Source organism: Pararge aegeria, chromosome 25 (genome assembly GCF_905163445.1).
Source record: "Pararge aegeria chromosome 25, ilParAegt1.1, whole genome shotgun sequence".
NCBI classification, from domain to species: Eukaryota; Metazoa; Arthropoda; class Insecta; order Lepidoptera; family Nymphalidae; genus Pararge; species Pararge aegeria.
The window spans coordinates 6,287,422-6,303,376 of NC_053204.1; the positions used below are offsets into that span (position 1 = coordinate 6,287,422).

A 15,955-nucleotide genomic window follows, 5' to 3' on the forward strand; every position below is an offset into this window, starting at 1 on the left:
TACGTCCGCGTTGTGTCCGGTTTAAAAAAATGCTAAAAAAAACTTTATGCTCCAAGCTAAAAGTTTTCGCCACGATTTAACCTATCGTTTAGGTTTCTGTGAAGCCATGCATGAATTAATGAATGAGTACAGTTAAAGTACCTCACAGAGAAAAAAAACATTATATAGTCAATGCAAATCCCTTCCTAACTAATATTGGTATTGTCAATGTAAGTTTGTTTGTTACGCTTTCACGCAAAAACTACTTAACCGATCCTCATGAAACTTTGTACAAATACTTTTGGAAGTGTTAGAAGTAATATAGGATATTTTTTATCCCGAGATTAAGCTCGGTTCCTTTGGGAGAGGGGATGAAAGTGTTTGACGATTTTACACCATAACTCCGACAAATTATAACCGGTTTAATTAATTATTTTTGTACTATAGCGGTTGTAATATGTGTTTAATTTTGCCCAATCTTTGTGTAGATCTGATGAATGTGGTTGGAGATAGAGGACAGTTCACTAGCTACAATTCGGTAGCTTTATGATTTAAATTCAATTATAAGTTAGCCCTTGACTGGAGATCATGTGGCAATGATGCAACCTAAAATGGTAGCGGGCTAACCATTTAGGGGTATCGTATATAATATTACAAATGCACAATTGTGCTTGTTTGTTGGTTTGCTTGTCCATCCTTAACGCCATTATTCAAGAACAATAAGGCAAGGACTTATTTGAAAGGACGGAGCAGCATAAGCTACTTTCGGTCCTGGAAAAACATCAAATTTCCAAGAATGTTTTACAGGAATATTTGTATATTTTTACCGAAACATTGACCTTCATTTACTTATTAAAAAAAACACAACCAATCGACTTGATTTATGGCATTGATATAAGTTGAAAGGACGGAGAGTGAGATAGGCTACTTTTAGTCCTGGTTTTTTTTTTTTTTTACTTTTAAATAGGTTTGCGTAAACACTAATTGGCCTTGTGGTGACGCGTCTTACCGCGGGTGTCGTACGAGACGACTTAGGGAATATAACAGAGAACGGGCAGTAGCACCCTCTTTGCTACTAAAACCATCTACTGCGATTCCGAACCCGTCTGCCCAGCGTGGTGATTATGGGAAAACCCGTCCGTTGAGAGAGCCCTTTAGTGGACTAGTCCAGCAGTGGACTATTATAGGCTATTGATAATAATAATAATAATAACAATCATCTATTGCAAAATACACGTCAATAAGGTTTTACATGTTGGAATGTGGTTATCGCCATCATCTCACTACCGTGTAATTCTTATGTACGCATCAAAAGTGCCACCTGTGGGCCTACTTGAATAAAGATATTTTTGACTTTGACTTTGACTTTGACTTTGGTTTAGGGTACAGTGTATTGCCAGTAATTAATAATAATATTTTATAATAATATTTGTTTATTGTTCAATAAAACATAGTTACAATTTACTTATAGTAATGTTATAATTTACACGGATATACAGAAACCAACTGTCCCTAAGCTAGGTATAAGGACCTGTGTTATAGGCGACAGTGCTCTCCTTATAAATATGGCTCGTTTAAAACGAACAAGAAAAAAAATAAAGATATGAATTCGCAGGTAACGCTGTTAATCATATTTGTACTAGGTTTCATATTTTGAATGTTTTATACATATCAGTGTTTGTGTGTGTGTGTGTGTTTGTGTGTGTTTGTGTGTGTTTGAATGTTTGTGTGAAAAATTTGGCATGCAATTTTACAAAATAGTTACAACCGCCCAACTAATTGATCTCAAAAGAATATTATAATAACACTTAGATTAATAAATTGTCACATTAATTAATAGCGATTAAAATCTTATTTTGAAATATAATATTTAAACTACACACATTGGATATAGGCAGGCTGATCATACGATGATGATGATGACGCAACCAGAGACAGTTATATAAAACCCATGTCCCTAATCAGTTTTTACCCGGCATCGTACCGGAACGCTAAATCGCTTTGCGGCCCGTCTTTGACGTTTAGATAGAGACTACACGCGGTCGTAGTACCAAACAGATCGTTTTATTATGATCATTTGAAATGAATTCCTCGCTCCCCCTTTGACCCCTTTTGCAATTACATGCTAACCGCTCCGCTAATCAATATGCAATGATGATGCATGGGCGCCATAAAAGTATTCAATTTAATTGAATTCACTTGCAAATGAGACGCAATCACTCAAGAAACTATATTATAATTACTATAGTTCGCATAGCTTCGCATTCCTCTGAGGGTAATTGATACCTACTCCGCCATTCTCTTGCTTCACTCACATTCTGGAAGAAATCTCTGTAGAGCTAAACTGTCCTACACGAAAAATTTTAAACACGATCTAACATTTTTTTTTTTATTTTAAACCCTACTAATTGCAGCCTACAGACGGCCTATTGGCGCAGTGGGCAGCGACCCTGCTTTCTTAGTCTAAGGCCGTGGGTTCGATTCCCACAACTGGACAATATTTGTGGGATGAACATGAATGTTTTTCAGTGTCTGGGTGTTTATCTATATATTATAAGTATGCATATTAGTCATAAAAAAATATTCAACAGTTATCTTAGTATCCATAACACAAGCTACGCTTACTTTGGGACTAGATGGCGATGTGTGTATTGTCGTAGTATATTTATTTATTTATTTATTAAAAAGAAAAAAAATTGCATTTGAGCATGATGATGAGCGTGTTGGGGCTATGTGATAAAGGTAGACATTGCTGTCCGTATGTGTACTTACTGGGTAGACTGTATAGGTAATTAAGAATATGAGGATATTAGATTTAATTCATTATATATATATATGTATCATTAAGAGCTCCCCAACTGGCAGGAAATAAAAATTATATCCCCTGACAAGGGTGCTTTAGTACCCTTTAGCAGGTGAACCCGTTAATTACGGGTTCACCTGCTAAAGCACGGGAACATGTTATAAGAGAAGTTCACCCCCGTTTGTTACCATTGAAAACATTATGGAAGAACGCTCTGGCATGCAGGATTTCTCACGATGAGGAGAACTCACCGTTAAAGCAAGTGATATTTTGATAAATAATTAAAATAATTTAAAAAAAAAGTTGCGGACCTCTCAGTTCACGAGTCTTTACTCACATTTGGTTCTCGCCCATCCACCATTATCCATCTAACCCCAAAGTAAGCGTAGTTTGCGTTTTGGGTACAAAGATTCTGAATGTTTTTATGAATAATATACATCAAATCAATACTTATAACATACAGATAACCACTCAGACACTTTAAAGCAGTCATGTTCATCACACAAACATTTTCCTGTAGTGGGAATCGAACCCACGGCCTTAGACTCAGAAAGCAGGGTCGCTGCCCACTCCTGCCATCAAAATGAAGAATTCAAAAAAATTCAAAATTCAAAATTCATTTATTTCAAGTAGGCCTAATATAAGCACTTTTGAAACGTCAAGTCTGTCTGTGTGTAGTGACTCTACCACCGGTTCGGAAGGCAGATTCTACCGAGAAGAAGCCGGCAAGAAACTCAGCAGTTGCTCTTTTCCAACATCAAAAATTTACATTTTACATTTTAACATTCATTTTTCTATCTTGTGAGAGATGAAAGCGGAGCCTGATGCTTCCAAGCAACCTTGTCATTAAGAAACTCATCAGTGGTATAATAACTTCGCTGTAATAAATGTGTTTTAACACATTCTTTAAACTTATGCATTGGTAGGTCCAAAATTACCTTAGGAATCATATTATAAAAGCGTATACTCAATCCCACAAATGACTTCTGCACCTTTCGCAGACGCCAAGAGCATAACAACAAGAGGCAATCAATCGTGGAGACCATTCTGAACTGAATATTAGCTGTGGGTTGTAAAGGCCTGTGTAAACAGATTTCGCCGCGCCACGTCCTGATATTCGATTTATAGCGTCGTAAATCGGATAGATACGTCCAATCTCGTCCATTCAACACACGGACGGTTAAATCATAAGTATACCTACTTACTATTTCATTCAGTTCGATCGATAGATATACATATGACCGTTATAAACATTAAACATAACGTTCAACTACATGGACAGACGATCAGGTATTTGGGGCACAAGTTATAAGTTATAACCATAGAGATGAGATGGGGCACCGAAGAGATGTTAGCTCCCTTTGTCTTTCTATCGACTCTATAATGGAGAATGTTCTGAAGAGCTGTTTGCGTTGATACCTCCTTCCCTGTTATCTGACCGCACCTCACGCCGTAGAAATAAATTCCACCCTCACAGTCTGGATGCCTGGTATTCTTCTACTGTTCGAAATACCAGATCATGTCTACCGCACACTTGCAAATTATGGAACAATCTCTCATCTTTTTTCTTACCCTAGATTGTATTTTTGTACTCAAAAATACACAATACAACAATCTAGGGTTATTCAAGGGGCGGATAAGCAAATTCCTAAAAGCCGGCAACCCATCGGTGGGTCCTCTGGTGCTGCAGATGTTTATGGGCGGCGGTGATCACTTAAAATCAGGTGACCCACTTGCTCGTTCGCCCGCTATTAATATTAAAAAAAAAAAAAAAAAAAAACAAATAGATGCGTGCGCCACGGTGAAGCAGGTTGGCGGTATGGTACTCAGGGAAGCAGGTTAGCCCTCCGTCATCCTAGACTGCACCATCGCTTATCCAGATCCAAAAAAATAAATTTGGGAAAGTGTGCAAGTGTTTTTCCCGGGACGTGCCCAAAGGGCGTCTTACACGGGAGGCACCGGTGCGTTCTTAGGAGATCCCGGAACCTCCCTTCATGTGCTGAGGCCGGCAACCGAGACGGTTTTAGTGGGTAGAAATCCGACATAACCCAATTATTTACAATTCGGGTATCTCGTAATCAGGAGATTTCCCCCCCGTCAACAAAAAAAACAAAGAAAAAAAAAAAAAAAAAAAAGGTGCGATTGCAGTCAGGGGTTAACTTCTAGTGGAATTGAATGTGAGTTGTAAGTGGGAGGCTAGTACCAGTCAGCCTCCCAAATCGCAATCCTCACCTGCCCGTTGTGCACCCTGCCGTCTCACCGAGGAGGCTCTGGCGACCGACAAGTGGCGGTATAACCACTTCGAATTGGCTAGGCTGAACAAACGGCACAGACCGGTGTCGGGCAGCAGCGACGCCGGTGCGATCAGTCTAGCCCTGCGATGCAAAGTAAGCGTAGCTTGCGTTATGGCTATACTATTACTACTATTTTTTTTGTCCATTACAACTAACTGCCTGGTTGGTTGGAAATTGGTCAACCTCCTTGCCTCGGAGAGCACGTTAAGCTGTCGGCCCTGCGTCTGATATCTTTCCGGTCATATCGGAGCTGCCGTCCCATTGGACTACGACAGTGAGATAAGAGTGCAATTGTGTTTGCGCGCACATCTTTTGTGCCTTAACCATATATTTCCCGCGCAAAAAAGAAACCTCTGGAGATTGACCGCCGTGGCCAAAATAGGTCAGGGAGACTATTGGATAGAAGTAGGCGTTAATTTACGGAATCCTCAGGAGATGTTGACTTTACAGTGAATAATTGGTTTCGGAGTGAAACGTGCGTAGAGGGTACATTGCCGAAGTTAATGATGAAACTGTGAGAGAAGATAATTTTTTATCCTTTTTTTCCGGGGAGATAATTGTCTTCTGCCCATACTATCAGGGGATATAATCAACGTGACCACCTGCTAAAGCATTTCTAGGCAAATAAATAAAAGTAGTCTTGTGAAGTGATATCAAACTAGTACTTACATTCTCAAATTGCAATTGCCAAAGCGTATCTAACACGACCGTAAACTAACTTATCCATATTGAATATCACATGAGTCACGGCTCCTTTCAATACAATTTGAGACTCCGCCACCATAAATGTATTAGGAGCGTGATAGAAATCTATACAAACATCACCAAACAAGTCGTGTTTCGAGCGCAGCAGTTGCGCAAGGCGTTCGGAACAATGGGTGTGAATGTGATTAAAGTTAAACAATCAAATAATGCTGCGGCAGACATGAGTCGAGGCAATCTCTCCCTGTTTTGGTTTGCAGTTTGAGCAGCCATCGAGTTTTAAGTATTAATACACAAGCTGTTTCATGTATGACAACATTTAATGAAATACAACTTAACAATCATTCACAATTATTCATGGTAAAGTCAACATCTCCTGAGGATGCTCCGGTTTCGGAGCGAAACGTGCATAGAGGGTACATTGCCGAGGGTCTGTGTGGTGTGGACTAAACGGATTGAAGAAATTATTTATTTATTTATTTATTTATTTAGGAAAACCAACCGCTAATACATTTTTTCTTGTCCAAGTTTTTACGTTGCGAGCTAAGTGAATGTTCAGCTTATTACAGGTTTTCACAACGTTTACAAATAATCTCAAAATTAATTACATTTTATATATAACTGCATTACAAAATAAATGTCTAAAAATATTTTACTAATTAATAATGTTAAAAATATAAATAGAATTAAAATTAAAATTCATATTAAATTAAGAATTAAATTAAAAAATTAAATAAAAAAATAAAAAAAAAACAAAAAATTATAAATTACACCTTACAGATTCTCCTGCTGTTCGCAGAGTATTGCAAATTAAGCTTATTTTTCATAATATATTGTGGATTTCCGCAAAGTAACGCCTCCTTGTATCCAATATTTAATTAAATGTTATTAAAACATCACAGCGTATGAGTGGGTACCTTACTAATAGACGTAAACTCCCCTCCCGCAACGCCACTGGCGAATGCGCTCCCCTTTTACTAAGTAGAAAACCATCGGCTATGAACAAAGCAACACTTCGCAGAGCATGCAAGGAATACGTCCTATAAAGTACCACGCTGTGTCCATCAACCTGAGGCGTGGGTGTTAAGCCAAATGTGTCTGTAATTACATTGGCATGTATGCCTTTCCTACAACAATGCTGACGGTAGCATGACCGTAGTAAATCCCCGGATGAGCTCTGTCACAAAAAGCTCTATTCATTTATTTATTTATTTATATTATTTCTTACACTCAGTAGGTAGGTTATACAATACATAGATGACTTGATGTACTGAAACTCCACTGTTTTTGTATGGACATTTCAGAATCTTCTAATGGTAAACAAAATTATAAAATTTAAGCGGGTGGGTGAATAAATACACCGACGTCATGTCGAGATCAACTGACAAGCGGCGTATAGGAATATACAGGCTGTTCCCAGAATAATAATAAAATATTCTTCTAAAAATAAAATGAAATATTCTTCCAAATACAGAAAATACTTTTTGAAAACATTATTTATATTTTTTTCGTCGATCGAATCCTTAGGTAATAAAGGCAGGCTATTTATTAGTCTTGGTACTTGGTAGATAGTTAGTCGATCGTTTTCCGTAATAGTTATTTGCTCTACTAAAAAACTGCACAATGCTGTAAAGGGCAATTTTTTATCTGTATAAGATTACCTTGATAATGACTATGCCTAATACTGTGTCGATGGAAAAGAGTATGTTTGTATCAATTCTTTTCGACATTAAATGCCTTGTGGTTATACACATTTTTATGGTTTGGCAGACTTTTGTTTAGATCCTCAGGAAGTTTTTTTTTACTTGATCAGTCGAGTTTCGTTTTCTTAGATTTTATGGAGACGCCGCGCTGGATTCTAGCGACTCAAGCATTACTAGTTTCGATATCCAATTAAAAGACGTACGTCTATAAAGAACACATACATAGTTACTTTCTCTAATTCCTTGTTATTATTTTTCTTCATCTTCGGTTATTCAAGACTCTTAGTATATACCTACGTGATTTATTGAACGTAAATTGAAAGCTCCATTAATCTATCCGATCTACAGTCTAGGCAATATTGAAAAAAAAATATGTTTACTGGCACCCACTGACCTCTTTTATAGTATAGTATAGAGGTCAGTAGTCACTGAACACCAGTCAAAAAATCATAACATTAATTTCTACATTTCAAATCTGGAACCAGCTTATCAAACGTGGTTGGGAAAATAGGCCTCATAAGAAGGCTCAGAGTCACTCAGCGGGCGATTGAAAGAGCTAGGAGTATCTCTACGTGATCAAATCCGAAATAAGTCGTAGAATAACTATAGTTTCCGTCATAGCGCAGTGAGTCGCGAAGCTGAAGTGGCGTTGGGGCCCTAAAGTGCTGGAATGGCGACAGGCACCCGTAAAGGCGTAGGTCGACCCCCAACGAGGAGGACAGACGACATCAATCGAGTCGCTGGGAACCGGAAGAAACAAGGGCCGTGGATTCAGATATATTTTTCTGCTGCATAAAACTACTGAATTTAATTGAATTCATAACGCCACCGCACCGCGCCTTGACTTGCCGCCTCACACTTATATAAGATGCTTCAGTACACCATTTTTTTTTTCACTTTGGAAAATTTAACTGCGAAACTATGACCATTTCGCAAATTCAGTTATGCTGTGAGTATCGCAGTACATCGTTTGCCGCGTTGTAAAATATGGGTCACGTTTTAGGATTCTAGCCAAGCTAAGCCAAGCCCTCGCAGATCTTATTAATGTATGCCATTAATATTGAAATGAAACGACCGTACCGAGGGTTTTGTTTAGGAACCTTTAAAGGTTAGATTATATCTTTAATTATTTAAAATACAGATTTATCTTCTATACAACGTAAGTGCCTACTCTATTATATGAAAGCTAAATACCATTCTCTGACTTATCACGAAATCTCAGCACTTTAATTCGAGATATTCATTGCTAAAAATGAAACTTGAAAACTTGATAAGGTTTCTTTCCTTGATTTTCCATTTATTATGAGACTGTTTTTTTTACATTTGGCGTAGGTATAATGTGAATGTGTGTGTGCGAGCGTGTGTTTGTTAATTTACCTGTAAACTACTGCTTCGATTTGCGCTTGGTTGTCAGAAAACAGGTTCTTCATCGTGAACCAATTATATAATATATCCCACTGCTCTAGAGATCTAAGATCTACCACTCTGCGAATTGACCAGGTTCTAATAAGTAGGTTCGTGGCCACCAGAAGGAAAATCTCAGTTCCATGTTGCAATATTCGTCGTTGCTCGCGTCCATTGAAGAGCATGTTAAACGGTCAATCCTCATTATTACAACAAACATGTGATACGATTCAAGTCATCTCACATTGGGACGGTGAGCAGGGTGTAAGCCCGTAAACGCCTTGGAACAGATCTACGCTCATGTAGACGCGTACATAGACATATCTAAGATATTAATTATATCTTTGAATGTTTTTTTTTATTTTTTTTATTCTTAAAGTTATATAGCTTATTTTTATGTTTTAATTTAATTTAATTTGTTGTCATTATTACTCGTTCATACATTCTTTTAATAGCCCCGGGGAGACGAATTGGGCAACTGTGATGTCTTCACGGGGTGCGTTGCTAAATAAATAAATAAATATTGCAGCCCACTGCAGAGCACGGGTCTCCCCCCCACAATGAAAAGGGGTTATACAGGGGTTACACGTGTATAAGTTCAATTAACTTGGATTAAGATGCACACATCTAAAATGCATTACATCTATTGCTTAATGTGAGACGATAAATGTTGTCGTATAACCGAGAATTGCCGTTTTAAATCTACCCAGTCGTAAATGCTGACAACTCCCATGCGAAATCACAAGAACGTCATTAAGTGCGTAATGTGCAGCTATATCCCTTTTCTATTTATCTATAAGCAGACCATTAATTGTAGAATAATTACTTACTATGGTATCCTTGAAGAATAAAAAATATATAGACCCGTTTTGATAAACCGACATCGAACTAAGAACAGGTTATCAAGTACGGTCTTAAAAGGATAGATTGATCGATATTAATTGTTAAAACATTTGATACTATTTTTTAAGGTTTATACGTAATAATGTCGATTGAAAATTACCTTGTAAAAATATTTTCTACGTTAATTAATTAATCACTAAAGTACTCATATGTTTTTTAGTGGAAAGCTTACATTTGTAGAATAGTTATCAACGTATCCTTAAAAGATTAGAATAAAAAACTTGTTCTTTCTTTCTTTATTCACACGATTTAAGTATGTCAGATCATTTAGTCAGCGCTCGCCTCTTAGAAAATATAGCCTACGAGCTGTTGCCCGCGACTTCGTCTGCGTCTGATTTTGTTTTTATCGTATTCAGTATCGCTAAGCCTTAAATGAGTACATGTGACTGTCAATTCACAACTTATTTGCAATAAAATAAAATTGCGACTATAATGAAATATCTAAGCTATCCTATCTCTTAAGTTGGACCAGACTGCTCACGTTGTGCCAATTTAATTTAAAATCGGTTAAGTAGTTTAGGAGTCCATCGAGGACAAACATCGTGACAGGAGATTTATATATATTAAGATGTTACTTGAGGCTAAATCCGTACGAGAGATATCGAAAACTAAAAATTCCGCAAAAAAGTGTTTTTTTTAGAACAATTTTTAAAATTTTCGTCTAAATGATTTTTGATCTAGAATTCTTCACAGGAGTCAATGAGCTGCGTCGAATGCCGCCAACCACGTGAAAAATCGGATGATTCGTCAAAAAGTTCAATAAGAGAATTAAAAAAATGGTTTTATGAAACTTCTATCAGACTTGCTTCTGACGAGCTTGGAGAGCTTAAAAACGATGTAATAAATTCAGTTTTGCGCACTAAGGTATGAAACTGAAGAAAGTACCGGAAGAGTGAACCACCGTACTAATTTTCTATAATAAAATAGTGTTTTTTTTTTTTTAACTTCCCGCTAAGAATCTAAATTTCTAAACTTAAGTTTAAAAATCTGAAAAATATCGCTTTGTGAAACTTCTATCAGACTTTTGAGCTCGAAGATTAAAATAAGTATGATAATAGCGAGAAGATGGCCTTTAGGTCAACCGTTTTCCTAATTTTTTTGCTAAGCTTCCTCATGATGAAACAATTATATGAATCAGTTTATTAGTTTCAGAGTTTATCGATTACTTACAAACAAATCTTTCCTCTTTATAATATCCGTATATCGATGAAAATCTTTAAAAGTGTAAAGGTGTTATCTTTTCAGGTGTTAGAGTTTGACATCAAAGACGATTTTTTTTTTGTTAAGCTTGTAATAATCTTGTAGATCACTTTTAGTTATAAGGTGGCCCTTACAACCTAACACAAAGTACCTACTTCTCATCTCATCTTTTTTCTCTTGTATTGTTTCTTTGTGTTTTGTTGCAATGAAGTTTTACCTCGATGGAAATTAATTTTCGGGGCGGATAGTAGAGACTTTAAAATCCTTATATTCTTTGTCATTAAACCAAGCGTTCAAGGTTACACCAGTATTTCCAGAGCAAAAAAGTATTGTCTTTGGTATTCTACCTATTGTATATTTTTGAAAGCCATTAAGCAAGTGGTTTAACGATTTTCCTACCGTTTTACCTACTTACACCTTATGCCTACATTGAATAGTAATAGATAATAAATAAATATACTAAGACAACACACACATCGCCATCTAGCCCCATAATAGTAAGCTCAGCTTGTGTTATGGGTACTGAATGATGAATGACTAGATGACTTGATGAATGATGAATATTTTTATGAATCATCATCGTCATGATCATCATCATCGTCATCATCATATCAATCCATTATCGGCCCACTACTGGGCACGGAGTCTCCTCTTTTTTTTAATCTCTCTCTTCCATATTTAAGAAATTTAAATAAAATGTAAAAAAAAACGAATAAAACGAACACTATTACTAGTACATATTTAATAAAGACACGTTTATGATAATAATTATGTATTAGCAGTATGTTATCCTTTTGTTTTCCTTATCCTAAGGTTGCCTGGAAGAGATCGCTACAAAGCGATAAGGCCGCCTTTTGTATACTTCTTCTGTCTGTGTTTTCTTTTATTCTTTTTTTGTATTTTTATTTGTGTGCAAATAAAGAGTATATAAATGAATAAAATAAATAATTATTGTTCTAAACCTTTATTTTACAAGCTACCAGTTTTACTGCCACGTTTACGTTATAAAGTAGGTAAACCCGTCGGTATCGATGCGCTGTGCGAAGAGTGCTGCAGTTGACAGAGTGTGGCCACTTGTCGAGAACAAAGCGGTCACCGGGGCTCACAAAGGCTCGGTCACGTGTACACGCGAGCGTGTAACCTTATACGTGGAAAGTACCGGCATTGAGCGGAAAGTGAAGTGGGTAAAATAATTTTCCAGTATGAACGTTAACTTATTTTTATCATTCCTTAGAGCCTTAACACACTGTGAGTTTTCTACGCGCGTATGACGGGCGTTTTCCGAACTTCCGCATTCACAGTGCTGTGTTGCGATAGTATCGATACGAAAGCGTGCACAACGCGATATAGATCTATACTAATGCTTTCCCACAGCATACAAGCAATGTCTGGAAAGATTTACTAGCGCATAAGGCTATAAGATCCTTAAGATGTGAAATAGGTTAACTCAGTCAGTCAGTTATAATCGGTGAGCCGTTCTTAGAGTGCTGCAGTTGAAAAAGTGAGGCCACTTGTCGAAAGCAAAACGGTCACGGGAGCTCACAAGGGCTGGGTTATGTGTACACGCGAGCGCGTAACCTTATAGGTACGTAGAAAGTACCGGCATTGAGCAGAAAGGGTAGTGGGTGAAAGAATTTTCAACAATAAACGATAACTTATTTTTATCATTTCATAGAGCCTTTGCACACAATGTGTTTTGAAAGCGCGGAAATGATATCGACGGAAAGTTTGAATTTAGAACTTCGAGTTTTTTTCAGTTACAGATAACTTAAAGAAAAAAAACTGACAGCTTTAATACATTTTATATCAACTAAATAGTAAACATATTTTTGTATAAATCAAGTTTGTATGCAAACTTGATTTATATGTGCTAAAAGTAGGTCTTAGTAGCGAAAAATTGACTAGGTACTTAATTTGATAGAGAATGTGGGTATACCCTGATAAACTGAATAAGTACGTCTGCGTAACGTTATGTTGTGTGATTGACAATGCATATTTAGCAACAATCGAGGTTAAAATTTAAATGGAATAATTTCGGATTAAACCCCTTTCGATCAAAGAAAAAATTTGCAAATTCGCCTAGAAAAATTAAGGGGTTATCTCCAACCATACATAAAGAAAAACAGAACGGAAGGAAGTCGGTTAAATAAGAGGACTTATGAATGGGAACAAAATAGCGTCGATCGTCTATTTTTGCTCCGATAGTACCATTATACGTTATCTGAGGTTTCTCATATCGTAACAGAAGTATATTTTCGCGCAGTAGCGGATGTGAGTCACGCAATTTATCTCCGATCAGGTGCAATATATCCATCGGTAAACAAATATTAAGCGGATACGTGTTTCCTCGCCGTTCATTCAAGGTCGCTATCGGCTATATTGATAAGTGTTTAATTTATTGTTTTTACGTTATCGACTTGTAGTATGACGTCATCTCTTCCCACGGGTGTCGTACGAGGTGACTATGGTATGTTACTAACGTGGATATGTTACTAGCGAGCTGCAGTGTCTCTTTGCTATTGCTACCATCTTCTGAGATTACCAATCTATCTGCCAAGCGTAGTGACTAGGTATGGGTAGTTTATGGCCCTCCCCTTGGAAAAGGCCTTTAGTCCAACGGTGGACTTTTATAGACTGATGATGATGACTTTTTGATGATGACGAATGTTGTAGTAGTGTCTAACTCTCTCTATCTGTTTTTTGCAGCACCCTGGTGCCCTGGAAGCATTTTCGCGAGGAGCTAAACAACGTGCACCCGATATCATCGGGGCTGGAGACGATGGCTCTGAAGACAACGATAGACCTTACGTGCAATGACTTCATATCCAATTTCGAGTTTGACGTGTTCACGAGGTAAGCTTCTTGTCAATCAAATTGGATCATGTAATTTTCTCGGGCAAATTAAAAAAACACCGGGACTAAATCACGGGCAACATAGGTTCCATCCAAGCCTAGCAACGCTTCATTACCCGGCAGGCAGTATGTAAGCTACTTTTTAAACCGGCTTGACATCTCATTTTCCCGGACAAATTCAAATACAAATCGGACTAAATCACGGGTAACATAATTATTATCTAGTTCCAGTTAGGTTTAGAAACACTATTGGTTACACGGCAAGAACTATGCTACTTTAAAGTCCGGATAAACATCTCAATATCCCGACAAATTTAAATTCCAATCGGACTAAATCACGGGCAATATAATAAATAATATGTAGCTCCGTATGCTGAGGATCACCACTGGTTAATATGCGGGTCACTACGCTTCATCTTCGTCTAGACAAATACCTCGTTTGCGCAGGCTTGCTACAATTTCACCCGGACTAAAATACGCGCAAGATCATTAGTTCCATTCCATTGTATAGAAAGCTAAAAATGCATAAAGCAAAAGCTGCAAGGATTAAATAACGTCGAGCAAATTACCCCGGGTGTATATAAATCCATTGGTTGTGTCTAACACTAGACAATAGGCTATTTTTAAACCCGGGCAAACATCTTAGTACCTTAGACAAACTAGAATGCTGCAGCAACTAAAAACTCAATAGATAGTTCGATCCAAGTTTTTGTATCCGCTTAGGTAACTGGAAAGGTAAACACGCGTAAAGCAAACATTTTCGCAGTCCGCACCCATTGTTGTGTATACCCGGGGATTATTTCCGTCTCCCTGGTTATACTGTGCCTATTTTATTCAGAGAATCCTTTTATCAGAGCGGCGCAGCCATTTTGTCTCCACCTCGGGCTCAACAATGGATTCTGAGATTTTAAATTTTGTATACAGGTCTTTGTTGTTTCCTAGATTATAAGCATGCCGATTGATGTAGGTAGGTAGTATTGAGGAGGTATTTCGAGGGTTATCTTTATGAATATTATGAAGCGAGTTTGTATATTTGTGCGCATCTTCTTTTTCAATCATATAAAAAAATTTAATATACATCTGGCATCGTAGAGACAGGCAAAGGATACGTATGTATATTAGTGGAAACCGCGGTATTAAAAAAAACTGAGTGGCTTAACGATGTAAAAACGTGGTTAGAGTTGCGGGCAACAGAAACTTCATTCTTACTCATGTGTGGAAATTTCTTAATAAGCTTTTCTAAAGTAGTGGCCACGCGTGAGTAACTTTTCCGAGATATAGTTTGCTAATCGGTTCTTGGTTTACTTATTTTATAGTGATAGCGAATATCAAACCGCTCTTTAATCGAATCGGGTGTAGAGAATGAGAAGGATTAGAGAAGTGAGAATTCACCTGCGCCTTGCTCGCTCCCTTGGGAGCTGCAATTGCGATAGCGAACACGGTAGGTCAATCAACTCAGTCAGCGTTCACACAAAGAAACCGCTCTAACGTGTTTTGCTCTCTCTCTGATATTTAATATTAACCGATTACTTGACAAGTTATTTTTAACCCCCGATGCTAAAACCACGGGGTGTCTTACTGTGGCATCGCATTTCCCGAACGGATTAACCGATTTTGATTTTGTTTTTTTTGTTTAAAAGGTGAATTCGGTAAATAGTGAGGTCAACATAGATACGTAATGAAATTCGGTTCAAAATGCAGTTTGCAGCGACCCTGCTTTCTGAGTCAAAGGCCGTGGGTTCTATTCCCACTACTGGAAAATGTTTGTGTGAGGAGCATGAATGTTTTTCAGTGTCTGGGTGTTTATATGTATATTCTAAGTATTTAATATGTATATTAATTATAAAAAAAAATCATCAGTCATCTAAGTACCCATAACACAAGCTGCCTTTGACGGCCGACTGGCGCAGTGGGCAGCGACCCTGCTTTCTGAGTCCAAGGCCGTGGGTTCGATTCCCACAACTGGAAAAATGTTTGTGTGATGAACATAAGTGTTTTTGATTCCCACAACTGGAAAAATGTTTGTGTGATGAACATAAGTGTTTTTCAGTGTCTGGCTGTTTATATGTATATTATAAGTATTTATGTATATTATTCATAAAAATATTCATCAG

At 37.4% G+C, this 15,955-nt stretch overlaps 1 protein-coding gene across 2 annotated transcripts in view; it reads left to right on the forward strand.

Moving 5' to 3' along the window:
• LOC120634837 (E3 ubiquitin-protein ligase CBL-B-B) overlaps positions 1-15,955 on the forward strand; it is a 111,641-nt gene that overhangs the window by 69,044 nt on the left and 26,642 nt on the right. For both annotated transcript variants that reach the window (XM_039905664.1, XM_039905665.1), the window contains exon 2: positions 13,695-13,841. In XM_039905664.1, coding sequence (XP_039761598.1) covers positions 13,695-13,841 — 147 coding nt within the window. The remainder of the gene's footprint in view (positions 1-13,694; positions 13,842-15,955) is intronic.